Source organism: Aspergillus vadensis, assembly GCF_003184925.1.
Source record: "Aspergillus vadensis CBS 113365 unplaced genomic scaffold BO88scaffold_5, whole genome shotgun sequence".
NCBI classification, from domain to species: domain Eukaryota; kingdom Fungi; phylum Ascomycota; class Eurotiomycetes; order Eurotiales; family Aspergillaceae; genus Aspergillus; species Aspergillus vadensis.
The window spans coordinates 1068788-1084751 of NW_020292043.1; the positions used below are offsets into that span (position 1 = coordinate 1068788).

The 15964-nt window shown below is 52.4% G+C and overlaps 3 protein-coding genes across 3 annotated transcripts; 2 read left to right on the forward strand and 1 right to left on the reverse strand.

Annotated features, from left to right (window-relative positions):
* Positions 1-177: 177 nt before the first annotated feature.
* On the forward strand, positions 178-2279 carry BO88DRAFT_384131 (tRNA lysidine(34) synthetase; the record flags this gene model as incomplete). The annotated part of the gene is made up of 4 exons (XM_025704685.1): positions 178-380; positions 431-613; positions 670-1798; positions 1859-2279. Exons 1-4 carry the CDS (start codon positions 236-238, stop codon positions 2277-2279), a joined length of 1878 nt encoding a protein of 625 aa, XP_025565505.1. The 5' UTR covers positions 178-235.
* A 413-nt stretch (positions 2280-2692) lies between these two features.
* Positions 2693-7458, reverse strand: BO88DRAFT_334720 (putative Rho guanyl nucleotide exchange factor; the record flags this gene model as incomplete). Its single annotated transcript, XM_025702813.1, has 3 exons — positions 2693-3253; positions 3319-5177; positions 5229-7458. The coding sequence occupies 3 exons, from the start codon at positions 7456-7458 to the stop codon at positions 2693-2695; spliced, it is 4650 nt and encodes a 1549-aa protein (XP_025565506.1).
* A 2313-nt stretch (positions 7459-9771) lies between these two features.
* On the forward strand, positions 9772-15309 carry BO88DRAFT_361219 (Sec7 domain-containing protein). Its single transcript, XM_025703871.1, has 6 exons — positions 9772-13083; positions 13138-13483; positions 13535-13923; positions 13981-14087; positions 14142-14524; positions 14579-15309. The coding sequence occupies exons 1-6, from the start codon at positions 9905-9907 to the stop codon at positions 14927-14929; spliced, it is 4755 nt and encodes a 1584-aa protein (XP_025565507.1). The 5' UTR covers positions 9772-9904; the 3' UTR covers positions 14930-15309.
* Positions 15310-15964: the final 655 nt, after the last annotated feature.

Here is a 15964-nt window from a genome sequence, read left to right on the forward strand (position 1 = left end):
CTTGTAACACTATGCACACATATAAACATACAAACTGAATTCGCATTCCATATGCTGGTCCAAGAACGGCACTCGTCCCAGCCGTCCTCATCACTTAATTCAATTCCCCTCTACCGTATGTTTATAATCCTACAATCCACAAATAGTAGAACTAAATATTCCATAGTCTCAAATACCAATCCTCAATGTCCTCTTGACATTCAGTTTCTCACAATCAGCCAACCAACCATTTGCCATGGCAATATCCCATCTCCACCGCCACACCTCCCCCGGCCCCCTAACCGTCAAACACTTCATCGACTCCTTCCAGCGCATATGGCTGGAGTCACGACCAGCCCGAACAGGGCGAAAACATGATGCTCATCTCCCACGAAGAATAGGTTTGTCCCCTTCCCTGTACCCACCTCAATCAGAAACTAACACGCACCAGGCCTCGCCATAAGCGGCGGCGCCGACTCGATGGCCCTCGCCTACCTCTGCAAACAATGGGAACTAAACCAGAGGCAAACAAGCAACGACACCGTCTCTGTGACAGCATTCGTCGTGGATCATAAAGCCCGCGAAGAGAGTACTCGCGAAGCGAACATGGTCGCAGGCTGGCTTGACGATATGGGTATACTTGTGCCGTACATCTTTCCATAACCCATCACATATTAATCACAGTGACAGGCCTAACGACAGATATCCTCCCTCTCACCTGGCCATCCCACTCCATCTCCGCCTTCGAAACCCACGCCCGGCGCCTGCGCTTCCAAGCTCTCGGGCAGGCCTGTCGAGCACGGAACATCGAGACTCTCCTCATGGGCCACCACCAAGACGACAACGTCGAGACGACCCTCTGGCGTCTCTGCACGGGGGCCAGGGGCGCCGGACTAGCGGGTATTCCGGCGGTAACGCGCATTCCTGAATGTCATGGGTTGTTTGGGGTTGCGGAGAGTGGATCTTCATTGACATTACTAAACCCAGAAGGACTTAACTATCGCATCAAGACTACGAATACTAACGAATTAAAGCTCACGGCATCACCCACCACAACCCAACACCAGCAAAAACAGTACCAGATATCAACAGGCGGCATCTCAATTACCCGCCCCCTCCTATCCTTCCCCAAACGATCCCTCCTCGCAACATGCAAAGCAAACAACATCCCCTACGTCGACGATCCAACGAACTTCGACCCAACTTTGACTCCCAGAAATGCCATCAGGAGTCTCCTCGCGGAAAAAAAACTGCCCCGTGCATTGCGCGAAGAATCTATCCTTTCACTGATAAGAAAGAGTAATTCCCTTCTGAGGTCTGTGACAGAGAACTCGAATGAGATTCTTGAGCAGTGCGAGGTCCTCGAGTTCGCGCCGGATACGGGGTGTTTGATTATCAAGTTCCCACCACCATCAAAGAAACCCACCCCAACAGAGAAGAACAATGACACATCATCCCTCACCCTCCGACGCATCACCGAACTCATCTCCCCGTTCCCGGAGAATCATTTCCCGTTACGGAGTTTCGAGCCTTTCGTTTCTCGTGTTTTCCCTTCTCCTTCTCCTCCCGCCTCTTCCATAGTACAAGAACGAGGAAATACCCCAGCAAAGCAACAGTCTTTCACATTAGGCGGGGTTATGTTCCAGCCTCTTCGATGCGATTCACCACCACGACCACCACCATCATCATCGACAACAACCCCAGATATCACAACCCAGAATCTCGTCTACGAGAATACCTACCTCCTCACCCGCCAACCATACATGCGGAACCGCCTCCCTATTCTTCCCATCATCGTGCCTATCTATCCACCCTCGTTGTCATCCTCATCCTCAGGTTCTTCAACCCAGCACAGCGGAAGCTCAGAAACGTCCCAAAGACCAATCACTACATCGGACTGGCATCTTTGGGATAACAGGTACTGGTTCCGAGTTACGGGGACGAGTATACCACTTTCATCAGGGGCAGGGGCAGGACCGACGTCGCTGTCGCTGGTTGTGCGGCCGCTACAAAAGTCTGATTTGAAGGGTATCCGCATGGCTGCGTCGAAGAATGAGATGAGAGTGTTGATGGATCGGTTGGGACGGGATGCGCCGGGGTTGGTACGGTTTACTTTGCCGATGTTGGTGTTAGTCGGAGATGGGGGGAAGGAGGTGCCGGTGGCGTTGCCGACTATGGAGATGTGGTTGCCTGGAGCTGGAGACACTCTAAAGTCATTGTCATGTAATGTGAAGTGGGAGTGGATGTATAAGATGATTGATCGAGAACCGTTGGAACGGACGGGTTGGTTGAAGAACTAGCTAAGCTATGCTACAAAGAGATTTCCAGACAAGGAATGTACGCATAAGTGAAGATATCACAGAGAATAGGAAAGGAAGAGATCGACATGCATAACCCGCCAACCCGAAGCAAACCCCGTCGGATGCAGTCCAGAATAGCCAAGCAGACCCGCAGGCTATGCCACGACACAAAGGAAAGAGAAGTGTTATGCACAGTGCGGAATAAATGAACGACGCTCCTGAGCCTCACCATGACTCAGACGCCAAAACCACCGTAAATTAGATTCCAAGAAAGAAAGGAAGGAAGGAAAAGAAAGGCCATCTCCAGTAACAGGCATACACTCATATCCAGTTCGAAGATATCCCAGGAAAGAAACAAAACATTAGAAAAATGAAAATGTACGTCAATGATGCGAGCCTGCTACCATCAGCGTTCACTCACTTGCTTTCAATAAGGCTACCGCGGCTTGCTGCGCGCGTAATCCTCCCACTTCACGTTTGAGCCGGAAATTTTCCTTCTTCAACCGGCCAATCTCCTCCAGGGCCGACGACAGTTGTGTTTTGAGCGCATCCTCGACATTGCCAGCTCTCACATCTTTGGCGATCTTGCTCAGTTCGGAGTTGAATCGATCGTAAAGAGCTTCGTTTTCAGCGCTTGCTTCACGATAAAGTTCGTCGAGCTTCTTGGCACGTTTCTCGCTGACCACCAGAGACGACTCCAGATCCTTTTCGATCGCCGCGGTGCGGCCATTGAATTCCCCGGATAGCGTTTCAAACTTCATCTCGAGGTTGTGGACACGAGACACCAAGAACGAATTCGCGGTTGGCGAGGCAAATGGCTCGTCAAGGGACTCGTGCCCTTGTGCGTCGCCTCTGACTAACGATGGAGTAAGTCTCATCGCCCGTAGTTCCTCACCAATGAGATCTAGCTCATCCTTGAGACCTAGCTGCGCCATGTTCTGTGCTCTCTTTTCACTATTAAGGCGATCCCGAAGCTGTGCCATCAATGTTAGTCGTCATGTCTCCCATATATCGTACATCAAACAAGGGACAAGCTTACCTTTTGGGGGCTCTGCAACCGCAATTTGGGGGTCTTCTGCGAAGAGGTCGGTTGCAGGCGTCTCGCATCAGAGCCATTGACTTGAAGCGGTCTCTCCTTCAGACCAGGGGCCCGAGAAGAAGGAATACTCGTAGCCCGTGACCTTCTCTTGGCCTCTTGCGTAGGAGATACCGAGGCCTCGCCTTTTCTTCTCGTGGCGCGTTCCGTCTGCGGCATTTTGGGATCGATATTTTCTTTTCGGCTGGGCGTCACTGGGCGTGTCGGTGACCGGCGGGTTGGCGAAGGCATCCGGGTGGGAGAGCCACCCTTGGCCGGTGATGTGCTTCGGACGGTAGAACCTGAGCCATGACTAGTTTGCGGTCGCGCCTGTCCAGCAGGAGTCGCCACATCGGCCCGGGGTTGATTGGAAATAGATGACGGAGTTGCAGGTCGTTGTCCCACACTAGACACGATAGATACATCGGAAGAGGCAGTGCCGGGTCGCAGGTCCGAGAGGGAGCTTCTTCTCTTGCGGCGCACTTTCACCACTCCATTCGTATTTGTCGGGATCCCGCGAACGGAGGACAGAGACGGTGGTTGCTCTTGAGAACTGCCTGGTCGTCGAAGATGTTCCTGGGAGAGAGATGCACCTGGGCGGTCGCGGGAGCCTGGTCGTAACAAGGACCCTAGACTGGTATCTATGTCGATCGACTTAGACCGTAGCAGCGACCCCTTTGGCGTACCAGGCTCTGAGTCACCCGAGCCCTTACCCTTGCTCAGGGTCCGGAGAATAGACGAGACCTTGCTTTCACCCTCCAGCTTAGAGTTTTCTCGGTGCAGACCGAAGCCGAAACGCTTCCGGAAGGAGGACGCGTTCGAGTTCATGGAACCTGCAGTCTGGGAAACCGACTTTGTTTGGTCGCAGTTGAGAGTCCCTTCTAATGAAGCACCACCAGGAATGTATTCATCAAACAGGTTGTCAAAGTCATCCACTAGTCGGTCCAGCAGAGAGATATGCTGCATTGGGTCGCCGTCGATTGTCAAAACTTCGGCAAAGGCCGCCGTCAAGGCTCCCCGATCACCATCACTACCCGAGGCATCCAGCAGCTCCGCCAGCAACCGGATCATGGAAGCCAGCGCACGCCGATTCTGGGGACTCTGGTCTGCCAAGAATCTTCGGAAGCTTTCGTCGAAGTCCCGCGGGAACATGTTGTCAAATTGCGCTTGCAGAATCCTTAGCGATGGGGAGTCGATAACGGGACCCATGTGTTCCCTCCACGCATTGGTCATGAACGTTTCGAAGGCCACGAAAAGCGTGTCGACGGGAACCTCGGCTGCTGCTTGGATCCGCCCAGGATCTTCCAGCAGAATGTTGTATAGCTCATTGACCGACGACCGATCGACATTATCCCTCCCGCGAAGAGACCGTCCGACAATGTTCCCACTCCGAGACTGCAGGGCGAGCGCATAAGCGGCAAATGTTTGCTCCAACGCACTAAACGGACTTTCCTCGCCCTTAGTGGGTGGAGCGCCCACCACTGAGATCTTGACCGGACTCTCCTCCTTTCCAGGAAACACCGAAGGCAGTGTGTTGGAGCGCGACATGTTGCCTCGAGGCGGGGGCATTTTAGGGTACTCTCCCAGTAGAGTTGCCGAATTCGGTGCCTTGGAGGCGGATGCATTGCTTTCCTTGGACTGACTCCCCCCGAGAAGGCTGGAGAGCAATTTTGAGGGCGAAGGGGGGCGGAAGCCACGGGGAACCTTAAACTGAGCCATGAGGTGGCCGGCAAGGTACCGAAGAATGTCAAAGTTGGAATGTACGATCGACTCCGTCATCGTCCGATTTCGAGGCCCGTGGAGAGGGAGGAGCACATTTAGCACTGCCAGAGTCAGTATTCATATCAGTGTCGATCAATCTGGCGAGTACTTACAGCGCTTCGAGAGCACGGGCACGAAACTATCCACGGTGACCATGTCTGAGGAGGCAGTGCCGACTACGGAATCAACATCTACCCGGTATTGGTCTTCATTGGCCAGAGACACGGATACTATCACCTCCAAGTCAGAATCCTTCAACTTTTGGCTGCACTCCGCCCTAGGAGTATCAAAAATCACCCGTATCTTCGACAGATTGGCTCTCTGCGCGACCTCTTCCGGCGCTTCTTCGAACACACATGCGAGGATCCCGAGATTTCCCACTGTACCGGTGGGGCTGCGCAGCGACCATTTGCCACTTTCCCGCTCGCTTTCAGAGAATCGGCCCTCGATCTTGGCTTTCGCAATCTCCTCTATGATTCGGCTCGCACGGCCTTCGTACATAGATACCGGCTCGAGTGCAAGCAGGTCCACTGTTGTGTTCTGGTCGGGTCTTGAGGTGGCGGATGCCGGGGCCAAGAACAATATTCGGCCACACGTGGACTGCGTACATCGCACAGTGTGTAAGTCGTATACTTGCACCACTCGGAGTTCGGATGAGGCGGGCGAATTGGGTGTGGTATTGGTTGCCGCGGCGGCGTTATCCAGATCGGCCAGGAGACCACGCGCTGTGGTCTTCGCACCCACTGGCTTCGATAGCAATACGAGACAGTTTTTGTAAATCAGCATAATGCCCGCGCTGGGCTCGGTGGGTGGGACATCGAGATGATAGGGCGGAGTTAGCTCGTTGAAATCCACGGCGGTGATCAGGCGGCCAGTTGGTAGAATCGTAGAGGGCCATCCGTCCACCAGCTCTTTCAACCGTCGGAAGCTCTGGTCGTGGTTCGTTGATGAAGCGTCATCCAGCGAGCAAATGTCCTTGATAACATCGCGCGCTTTCAGTAGTGGTCGGACGGCCGGGTGGACCAAAGGGAGACTGCCGGTCATGGTGTCGATCAGGAGACTATAGCGAGGAAGACGTTGCACTGGTTCCATGAGGAGGGAGCGCAGCTTCTGCTCTCCGGTTTCGTAGACGCGCTTCGAGAAGCTCGAGTGCTTGTCTCTCATGAATGAATTGAGCGTCTGCGTGAAGCCGGTATGAGCCCGCATATAATCGGCGTACGGCTGGGAAAATCGAGGAAACCAGTCTAGAAGCGCATTGGCAAAGGCCACTGCGCCAATCGCATCCGTTTCCTCCCGCGAGAAAGATCGTTGCGACACCGACCCCGGCAGTTCTGTATCATCGGTGAGGTCATCAATGGCTTCTTTTTCCGTCTCCTCGAGAACCTGTCGAATCACCCCTAGAAAACCCATGTTGACCTCAAGAATCTCATTCAAGCATGGTGGAAAGAGCGTGGCCAGATCGGACTCATTGGGGCTGGTGCTCGATGGGCCTCTGGCCTGGGCCTTTAACCGGAACTCCTCCGCCACATGACACACCAAGGTGTAGAGCTTATTCACATATCTCTCCTCCGTATCCACCACTTCGCACATGGTCAAGCGCAGAGCTTGTTTCTGGCCCTTCGAGAAGAGCCGGGACTTGCTCAGGTTGGTCGGTTGCGACGGGGCGCGCTTCAGTCGGGAAGTGGGTAGGAACATGGGCGCTCCTAGGGATCGTACCAGAGATGTATAGCGTCCGTATTGAAGATCGGGGGCATCGTACAAATCCGCATTACCATCATGAACATCATCATCGTTATCGGGCGGGGCAGGAGGCTGGATGACACCGGCGGGGAGGACCACGTCGATATCCACCCAAGGAACCTTGCGCTCTTGGAAAGCGCCACGAATGTCGCGCACAATGTCGGCGGTATGTTCTATTTTCGTCATGCGATTTGCTATTTCCGCCGCGTGCATTTCATCGAAGAGCTTGGGCAGTCGGAGCCCCGGTTTCCCGGCGCGGGCGAAGGTCTGCAAGCACTCCTTGGCGGGGTCCGACAGCTCTGCGAAGTACTTCAGCATACTGACGGCGAGACCACGACTGACTTCATCGCCTTGCTTTTCTCGGGGCAAGTGGTTGACCGCAGCGTACAAGGGGGCGGCGGGGGAGACGGTGATGCGCGGGTAGCTTTGGAAGCCGGCGGGGGTGAGGATATGCGCCTGAATGCGCGAACTGCTAACGGTGGCATTTGCAGTTGCGACGGGACCGTAGAAGATGAAGATAGACGATAAATAGGGATCGGAGGCATGGTATAAGGAAAGCTGCTCCAAAGGCAGGTCCGATGGGGCGGTTGAGACCGTCGCCATGATGGCGGGCGGGGAAGAGGGAGGAAGGAAGGAAGGAAAGCTGGGTTATCGCATGCAACGAAAGCGTGGGAAATGGCCGACCGATAAAATGGCGGGGGTGTTGGATGGAAAGAGCGATCAAGGACCTGATTAGTTGCACTAGTAGATAGCCAATAGGTGGGACAGATTATTAAGGGAAAGGCCAATCTTAATGTCAATCAGAAACCGAGAACGATAAGAGAAGAGCTAAGCAAGTAGCAGGAAATAGGAAATAAAAAGTAGGCAGAGTTAGTGATCGGTGATCCGCGATCAGTGATGCCCAACCACAAAAGAACCGGATGGGCAGGTCCCAGGGAGGGGATTAGAATTAGTAGGGAAGGACTATGGCAAAAGAAGGTCGATGTAGTAGATGGACGAAGACATAATAGAGAAAAGCGGCGATGTCGCACAGTTAAAGGGCGTAACGAATGAGGGTCCTCATGCAGCGGAAGGGGAAAGAGAAGGAAACCCCTCCATGGGAAGAACTGGTGAGGAGTGATAAGAAGAAGATGATGAGTGAGTGAGTGAGTGAGTTGGGGGAGGAGAAAGGCGGAGGAGGAGAAGGGAAGAAGAGAAAGAGAAAGTCAAGCAGCGGCGGTGATGGCGATGAGTTTAATTAAATCAATTCAATGGATCGATCGGGATCGTAAGACGCGTTTCTGAGGGGAAGGGCCCAGACACACAGACACTGACTGACACTGAGATGGGGAGAAAGAGACGAGAGACACAGAGAGACACAGGAATAAGCTTGTAAGTTGTGTTTGTTTTCGTCTTTTGACAGGCAGGTGAGGGACTTGCAGGGGATGTGCAGCGTTGGACCGAGCGACTGGCGACTAAAGTTGGTTGCGGATGGATTTAGTGCTGCTGCAGCCCTCCACGATGAGGGGAAGAGAAAGAGATGATCGGGTCTGGCCGGTTTGGGTGTGTGACGCGCCCTTTTTTCTCTTTTCCTTCTTTTTTTGTGTTTCGGACACGCGGGGGAAGAGGATCTGGCAAACCCTTAATCTGGTTTAGTTCAGATCGGTGGCAGATCGACTATCCTCTTTCCTTCATTCACAGTGAATAATCTAAGAATGACAGATAGTTAGTACGGAGTATGACACTCTTAATTTGGGAAAGAATGCTAATAGCTTATTTCCTACAGTAGTACATACATACCTTAACTACGTATACCATCAGGTAAATGTCCGGGTTACTTCTAGTATTTTCCTCTCCTTCCCAACAGCACAAAATCGAAGAAATCACACGCCGACACGTGTAGAAAGGGGGAAAATGCGCCAACTGTCAACAATTGTCCGGAAAAAGAAAGCCACGGGAAGATTCATGGAATGTCCACGAGAGGGTCACACCCGCAGCCAAGTTACCCAATTGCTACTACCCAGGTAAGGGTGATTAGGGTGCATGGGTTGATCATCCTGGAGGGAACAAGCAGTTGTTTACTCTGACCTCAGTAATCAGTCAGCTAACGAAAACAATACTAAACAATGTTAAAAATAAAATTAAAATTAAATAAAAAAAAAGACCGAGTGTGGGACCGGTACATCGCTGCTGCGGACTGCCAGATTGATAGATCGAGGCTACTGTTTCTCACTGGCCACACCGCCTATACCTTCCAAAACATCACACAATCCCAACCATGGATCCTGACTATCCTTAAACCCAGGCCCAAACCAAACAATCAATCAATCATTCTCTATCGGTGTGGATCGGGAATAGCCTCCCGTTCCTTCTTAGATGTTCAATTATGAAATTCTACGGATAACCATCAGCTTTTCTCCTGAAGACATGATTGATTACAGATTTAACCTTTGGAGGATCAAGCAAGGCATCCCCATGCAACCCCCGCAACTATCCTCAGCAAATCGCAATGGGTTAAGCAACCCTTGCAGATTTCCCCTCCCCAATTGACAATAGTTATAATAAGTAGTTACTGCAGCGACTGAGTCTTGGGTGCGTAGTAACCATGAGAGTTTTTTTCTTTCCTTTGGGTTGATGTATTTTGAAAGGAATTCAATGTCATAATATATCACATCACCGGCCAAGAAGCCACTAATTGTTTATTTCATAGGATATACCGATATGAAGTTTTTAGACACTAATGAATTGTATCGCATCTACTGCTGAAATTCTACTGTTTGGCCGCCGGAGACGGATTCGGGCCTAAACCCCATCGGGCAGGGATGGAGAACCTCAGGCAGGCTCTCCGCTCGCCGGAGCCCAAAGAAGACCAGCTGTTGTGTTCCTCCCGCTCGCCGAACTCAACTTGCCTCCTCCCCTCGGCTCCTCCAACTCCCTCTCCTCATTCCTCCTCCTCCCCTCCTTCCCCCTCCCTCTCGCTGCTCTGTTCGAGTAGGGCCATGATTTGAATTGCCTCCCACTGTTCGGCGACTTTCTTTTGGCCGTTCCCTCTCCCTCCCTGCTCTTCATCATGTCGTCCACGCCTTTACCCATCGCGGTCGATCCGGTCGCGTTGGTCATTACGGAATGCATCACAGTCACCTCGGCCATGCGAAAACATGCCCGCTGGGCTCACTCATCCGTCTCTGCCATCCTCGGCGGAGGCGCCGTTTCTCGTGTCTACGACCGAGATACATCCGCGCCCCCAAGCCCCCGCAATGGGTCGACGCCTCCCCGTCCACGATCGAGAATGTCCTCCGCCGATGAGGATCACGTCCTCGCGAACCGCTGGGGTCTCCGGGGCAAGAAGGGCAAGAGCATGCAGGATAACCCGCTGATATCAGCCTTTGCCAGGTTGCGGAGCGACCTCAAAGGTTGCAAAGATATCCGGTCCTTTGACGCTCCTGCCTTGCTTCACCCATTCCTCCAGGTCATCCGATCCTCTTCCACCTCCGCCGCCATTACCTCCCTGGCCCTTGTCGCCCTGACCAAATTCTTCGCCTACAACATCATTAGTTGCGATTCTCCCAGACTCCCCATGGCCATGCAACTTCTCTCGGCCGCCATCACCCATTGTCGCTTCGAAGCCAGTGATTCGGCCGCCGATGAGATCGTCTTGCTGCGGATCCTGAAATTGATGGAAGGGATGCTGTCGCGGCCCGAGGGCGAGCTGCTCGGAGACGAGAGTGTTTGTGAGATGATGGAGACCGGTTTGAGCATGTGTTGTCAGGTCCGCCTGTCGGAGGTGTTGCGCAGGTCGGCCGAGATGGCCATGGTCAACATGTGTCAGGTCATTTTTATGCGCCTGTCACACCTGGAAATCTCCGAGGACGACGAAACCGGATCCCAAGCTCCTTTGCGCACCGAGTCCGAGCAGACCAATCTAAAGATGGACCCGTCCGTCGACGGTAATACCGTGACCTCGCAACACCCATCCGCCATGGGTTCCGACACCGGGGTGACTGATCGAGATCGTGGCAGCCGCGACGGATCGCCCGAGCAGATGCTGAATGGCAGTGCCGTTGCCGCCCCGCCCAATCCTCAGGACGACACCGGTGACGAAGTGAAGCCATACTCCTTACCGTCCATTCGTGAGCTGTTCCGCGTCCTCATCGACCTGTTAGATCCGCACAACCGCCAACATACCGAGCCGATGAAGGTCATGGCATTGAGAATCATTGACGTTGCCCTGGAGGTCGCGGGTCCGTCTATCGCGAAACACCCGAGTCTCGCGACGCTGGCGCAAGACGATCTCTGCCGACACCTCTTCCAGCTGGTTCGATCCGAGAACATCGCAATCTTGACTGCGTCGCTGAGGGTTGCTGGCACTTTGCTGCTAACTTGTCGGCCGGTCTTGAAGTTGCAGCAGGAGCTTTATCTGTCCTACCTGGTCGCCTGTTTGCACCCGAAGGTAGAAATTCCGAAAGAGCCCGGCATCAACCCGGCCCTTTACGACGGTGTCCCGCAGGTGCCCAAGCTCGTGAAGCCGTCGCCATCGCAAACGAATAGTGGAAGGTCCACGCCGGTTCCCGTTAAGGATAGACAACAGTTGGGCCTGGAAGGTGGATCGCGGAGGCCGGAGACCCGGGAAGCCATGGTCGAGAGCATTGGCGTGCTGGCACGCATCCCGAGCTTCATGGTGGAGCTCTTCATCAACTACGACTGCGATGTCGATCGGGCCGACCTATGCGAGGACATGATCGGCTTGCTCTCACGCAGTGCGTTTCCGGATTCAGCTACGTGGAGCACGACCAACGTGCCTCCGCTGTGTCTGGACGCCCTACTTGGTTACGTTCAATTCATCTACGATCGACTTGACGACGAGCCGTCGCATGAAGGTTTCCCCTCCATCGAGCAGCTCCGGAGCCAGCGCAAGACGAAGAAGCTGATCATTCACGCCGCCCAGAAGTTCAACGAGGACCCTAAAGCTGGAATTGCTTATCTGGCATCCCACGGTATCATCGAAGACCCGAGTGATCCCGCCCTTGTTGCTCGTTTCTTGAAGGGGACGACTCGGTTGTCAAAGAAGATGCTGGGTGAATATTTGTCCAAGCGCAATAATGAAGAGCTGCTCGATGCCTTTGTCGAGCTGTTCGATTTCTCTGGAAAGACCATCGTAGATGCCCTCCGCGATCTCCTGGGTGCTTTCCGTTTGCCTGGCGAATCACCCCTGATCGAACGTATCGTCACCACCTTCACCGAGAAATACATGCAAAAGGCCCAGCCCAGTCAGATCGCCGACAAAGACGCTGCCTTTGTGCTAACGTACGCCATCATCATGCTTAATACAGAGCTCTACAACCCCAACATCAAGTCCCAAAATCGCATGTCATGTACCGATTTCTCCCGGAATCTGCGGGGCGTGAATTCTGGCCAGGATTTCGCACCTGAATTCTTGCAAGAGATCTACGATTCAATCAAACATAATGAGATCATTTTGCCGGATGAACATGATAACCAGCACGCATTCGACTTTGCGTGGCGGGAATTGTTGCTGAAGTCCTCCTCTGCCGGAGAGTTGGTCGTTGGTGAAACCAACATCTACGATGCTGAGATGTTCGCTGCTACCTGGAAACCGGTGGTGGCGACTCTATCTTATGTCTTCATGTCTGCCTCGGATGACGCAGTTTACTCCCGGGTTGTCACTGGATTCGATCAGTGCGCCCAAATCGCTGCCCGTTATGGCTTAACCGACGCTTTCGACCGAATCGTCTTCTGTCTGTCCTCGATCAGTACCTTGGCTACCGAAAAGCCCCCCAGTACCGCTCTCAACACCGAAGTGCAGGCCGGTCAGAAGACCGTGATGGTGAGCGAACTTGCGGTGAAATTCGGACGGGATTTCAGGGCTCAACTGGCCGCGGTGGTACTCTTCCGTGTGTTGGCTAGCAATGAAGCCGCAGTTCAGCAGGGCTGGACCTATGTGGCTCGAATTCTTAGCAACCTGTTCATTAATTCTCTCATTCCTGCGCTCGATTCCAATCTTACCGCTGAACTTGATATCTCGCCAATTCCATTGCAGACTCCATCACAAGTCGTGGACCGCGATGGACGGAATACGGAAACTGGGCTTCTATCTGCTTTCACGTCATACCTCTCCAGCTACGCAGCTGATGAGCCTCCGGAGCCGTCGGATGAAGAGCTGGAGAACACCTTGTGCACTGTGGACTGCATTACCGCTTGTTCTACAGCCGACATCTTGGCCAATATCAAGTGAGTAGTACCATTCGCTGTCCTTTGTTACTCAGATCTCTAACTTACGTTTAGGTCCCTTCCCTTGGAGACGGTGTCTCTGGTTGTTGAAGCGCTATTGGCCCAGATGCCTGAAGAAAGTGCCCCGGCAGTTATTGTCGTGAAGCCCGAACGACCTTCGGCGGGTTCAAGGGCATCCAACGGCAGGACCGATGGCAGCAGGTCCAACTACGACCCAGGAATGATGTACCTCCTTGAACTAGCGACTATCCTGACCCTGCGGGACTCGCAAACCCTAGAAGCTCTCGGGGAGAGACTCCTGACCACATTACAAGCGTTCATCCGCGACGCGAGAAACATCCATTCTTTGGCCTTGTCCCGAATTATTCACTATCTACTGAATCTGCTCCGGCTGAGCCACGTATGTCAGCTCCCTCTTTACGACCTTCTAGTACACTGACCAGCCGTTTAGGATCAGCCTTTCATGAGGGTTCCTGTAATCTTGCACGGCATCTCTGGCTTTGACCAGGACATCTTGGAAAGCGTCGCTGTTACGATAGTTAAGAGCTTATCACGCTGCATCTCGAGCCCCGGGCTTTTGCGGAATGAGATCACCATCTCTCCTGATTTCTGGTCCATCTTGCAGAGACTGCTGTCTCACAAGGAAGCTGCTCCGCTTGTGTTCGATCTGCTGCACTCCATTGTGGACTCGAATCCTCCCATAATCACTGCTGATAACTATGAGGCTGCCGTCGGCCTTGCGAATGACTTCATCAGCGCCGGTAGCGTAGGCTATATTGAAGAGCGTCAGCGGGATGCGCATGGAAGACGTGGCAAAGCTGTCAAGCCTTCAAAGCCGAGGTACGCCCTTATAATACTTACGCGTGTACAGACTTGGTAAAACTAACGATGCTGTAGTGAGAATGAGGTGGTTTCTCGTGGTGTGAAAGCCATCGGTTTCGTCCTGCAACTGACACGCCGTGTCCCGGGCCTTATCAAGCAGTCACACCTCGAGGAAAGCGAAGGTTAGTCTAAGAGGATCTCTATACATTGAAGTTTGAACTAACCTATGTTCATAGCCTGGTCCGCCTACTGGTCTCCTATCTTCCAGTCCTTGACTGCACAATGCATCAACCCATGCAGAGATATCCGTCACCATGCTGTTTCAGCTCTCCAACGAACTCTCCTTTCTCTCGAAATCAGCTCCACCGATGAGAAGGAGTGGACTGCGATCTTCGACCAGGTTCTCTTCCCCCTCATTCTGCGGTTATTGAAGCCCGAAGTGTACCACTCCGACCCCTTGGGAATGGGTGAAACCCGCGTCCAAGTGGCCATCTTGGTGTGCAAAATCTTCCTGCGATACCTCGACCAGCTTCCCAACCGTGACGGCATGCTCGATCTGTGGCTCAAGATCCTCGATATTCTCGACCGGATGATGAACAGTGGCCAAGGAGACAGCCTGGTACGTTGCCTTACTACAACCCTCAACTCAAAGCCCAGCACTAACCCCAACCAGGAAGAGGCGATCCCCGAAAGTCTCAAGAACATCCTCCTCGTCATGGCAGACGGAGGCTACCTGGTCCCTCCTTCTCAGGATCCCAGCAAGGAGCCCATCTGGACAGAGACCAAGAAACGCCTGGAACGATTCCTGCCCGATCTGTTCAAGGAAATCTTCCCCAATGCATCCGACGAGAAATCCGCCCCCGTCTCCGTGGCTCCCTCCCCTGGCCCGTCAACACCAACTCCCCCCGCCGAAGCTCAAGAGCAAGCCAGTACCAGCGCAGAAGAGCAACCGGCCTCATCTGAAGCTGCCGCCGAAGCCAAAGCAGAAGAAGAGACCGAAGCACCGGCGGCTAAACAGGATTGATTAATTCGGTCCACGAGACCTACCACGGTCTGACAGACTCTGGAATGATCAATTCCATCATCATTCGTCAGATTTTGTTATGTTACCCATTGTTTTCCATGTACCTCGGGCATTTTATAGCGTGGGTTATAGTCGATTTTGCCTTTGCCACTTACCATCCATGTTCTGCAAAAATACCTACCTATGTACCCTGTAAATATAATCAACTGCTCATCATGAAGAAAGACCGTTTTGCCTTTATTTGGTTTGGTACATTGACTAATCTAGTGACAGGGGACTGAACTATCCCCCAAGCATGCATATTTCATGTTCATTTTTCGTGTTTGTGTCGAACATTTGCGAGGTACTATCTACCTACTTTAACTTAGTATAGAACCTGCTGTTAATTTTTCTCTTCTCTACAGTAGTATTAATAGAACTAGAACTATTCATTTTGAACAATATGAGGATCTAATGAGAATCCTACTACTAGTATTTCCACCTTCGTCATCACTCATCCATAGCATGCACATTATATATATATATAAATGGTAAGTAAAGCTTCACGATCGATCAGCAACAGACAAACAAGCTCAGCTCCGATTCAGAGTGTCTATACTATACTATATAGTAAAGAAACGCCGAAGAGAAAAATGGGATGTACTAACTAAATAGGTATCCTATAAGTATAACAAATACAGAGCGAGGTGGCAAGAAGGAAACACGCGTGCGTGTACGCGGACTGGTAGAATGGTTTGGGTTGAAGATTGAAACAAAGGAGAAAGAAGTCGTCGGATGGTCGAGTGGTACAGATGATCTGGAGGGGTTGTTCTGGGTTATTCAAGAAAGGTCCAGTAGCCACAGTGACTGCTCAGATGGGGTAGATGGTAGGTGGGAGAATATAGAAGAGTGATTGATAGCGATGACGATGGAAAAGTGAAGAGATTTGCAGCATTTCCATCTTGAATTTGATGATGGATGATGGGATGTTGTCATTGAGATTGCAGCGCAGCTATTCAAAAGATAAAAGGAATGGTATACAGGTAAATTGAGCAA

What these genes read in the sequence shown, in the direction of transcription:
- BO88DRAFT_361219 (XM_025703871.1), top strand. Translation starts at nt 9,905, where the DNA reads ATGTCGTCCACGCCTTTACCCATCGCGGTCGATCCGGTCGCGTTGGTC. An exon ending in GACATCTTGGCCAATATCAA is followed by an intron (nt 13,084 to 13,137) that starts GTGAGTAGTACC and finishes ACTTACGTTTAG; the next exon opens with GTCCCTTCCCTTGGAGACGG. An exon ending in GTGGCCAAGGAGACAGCCTG is followed by an intron (nt 14,525 to 14,578) that starts GTACGTTGCCTT and finishes AACCCCAACCAG; the next exon opens with GAAGAGGCGATCCCCGAAAG.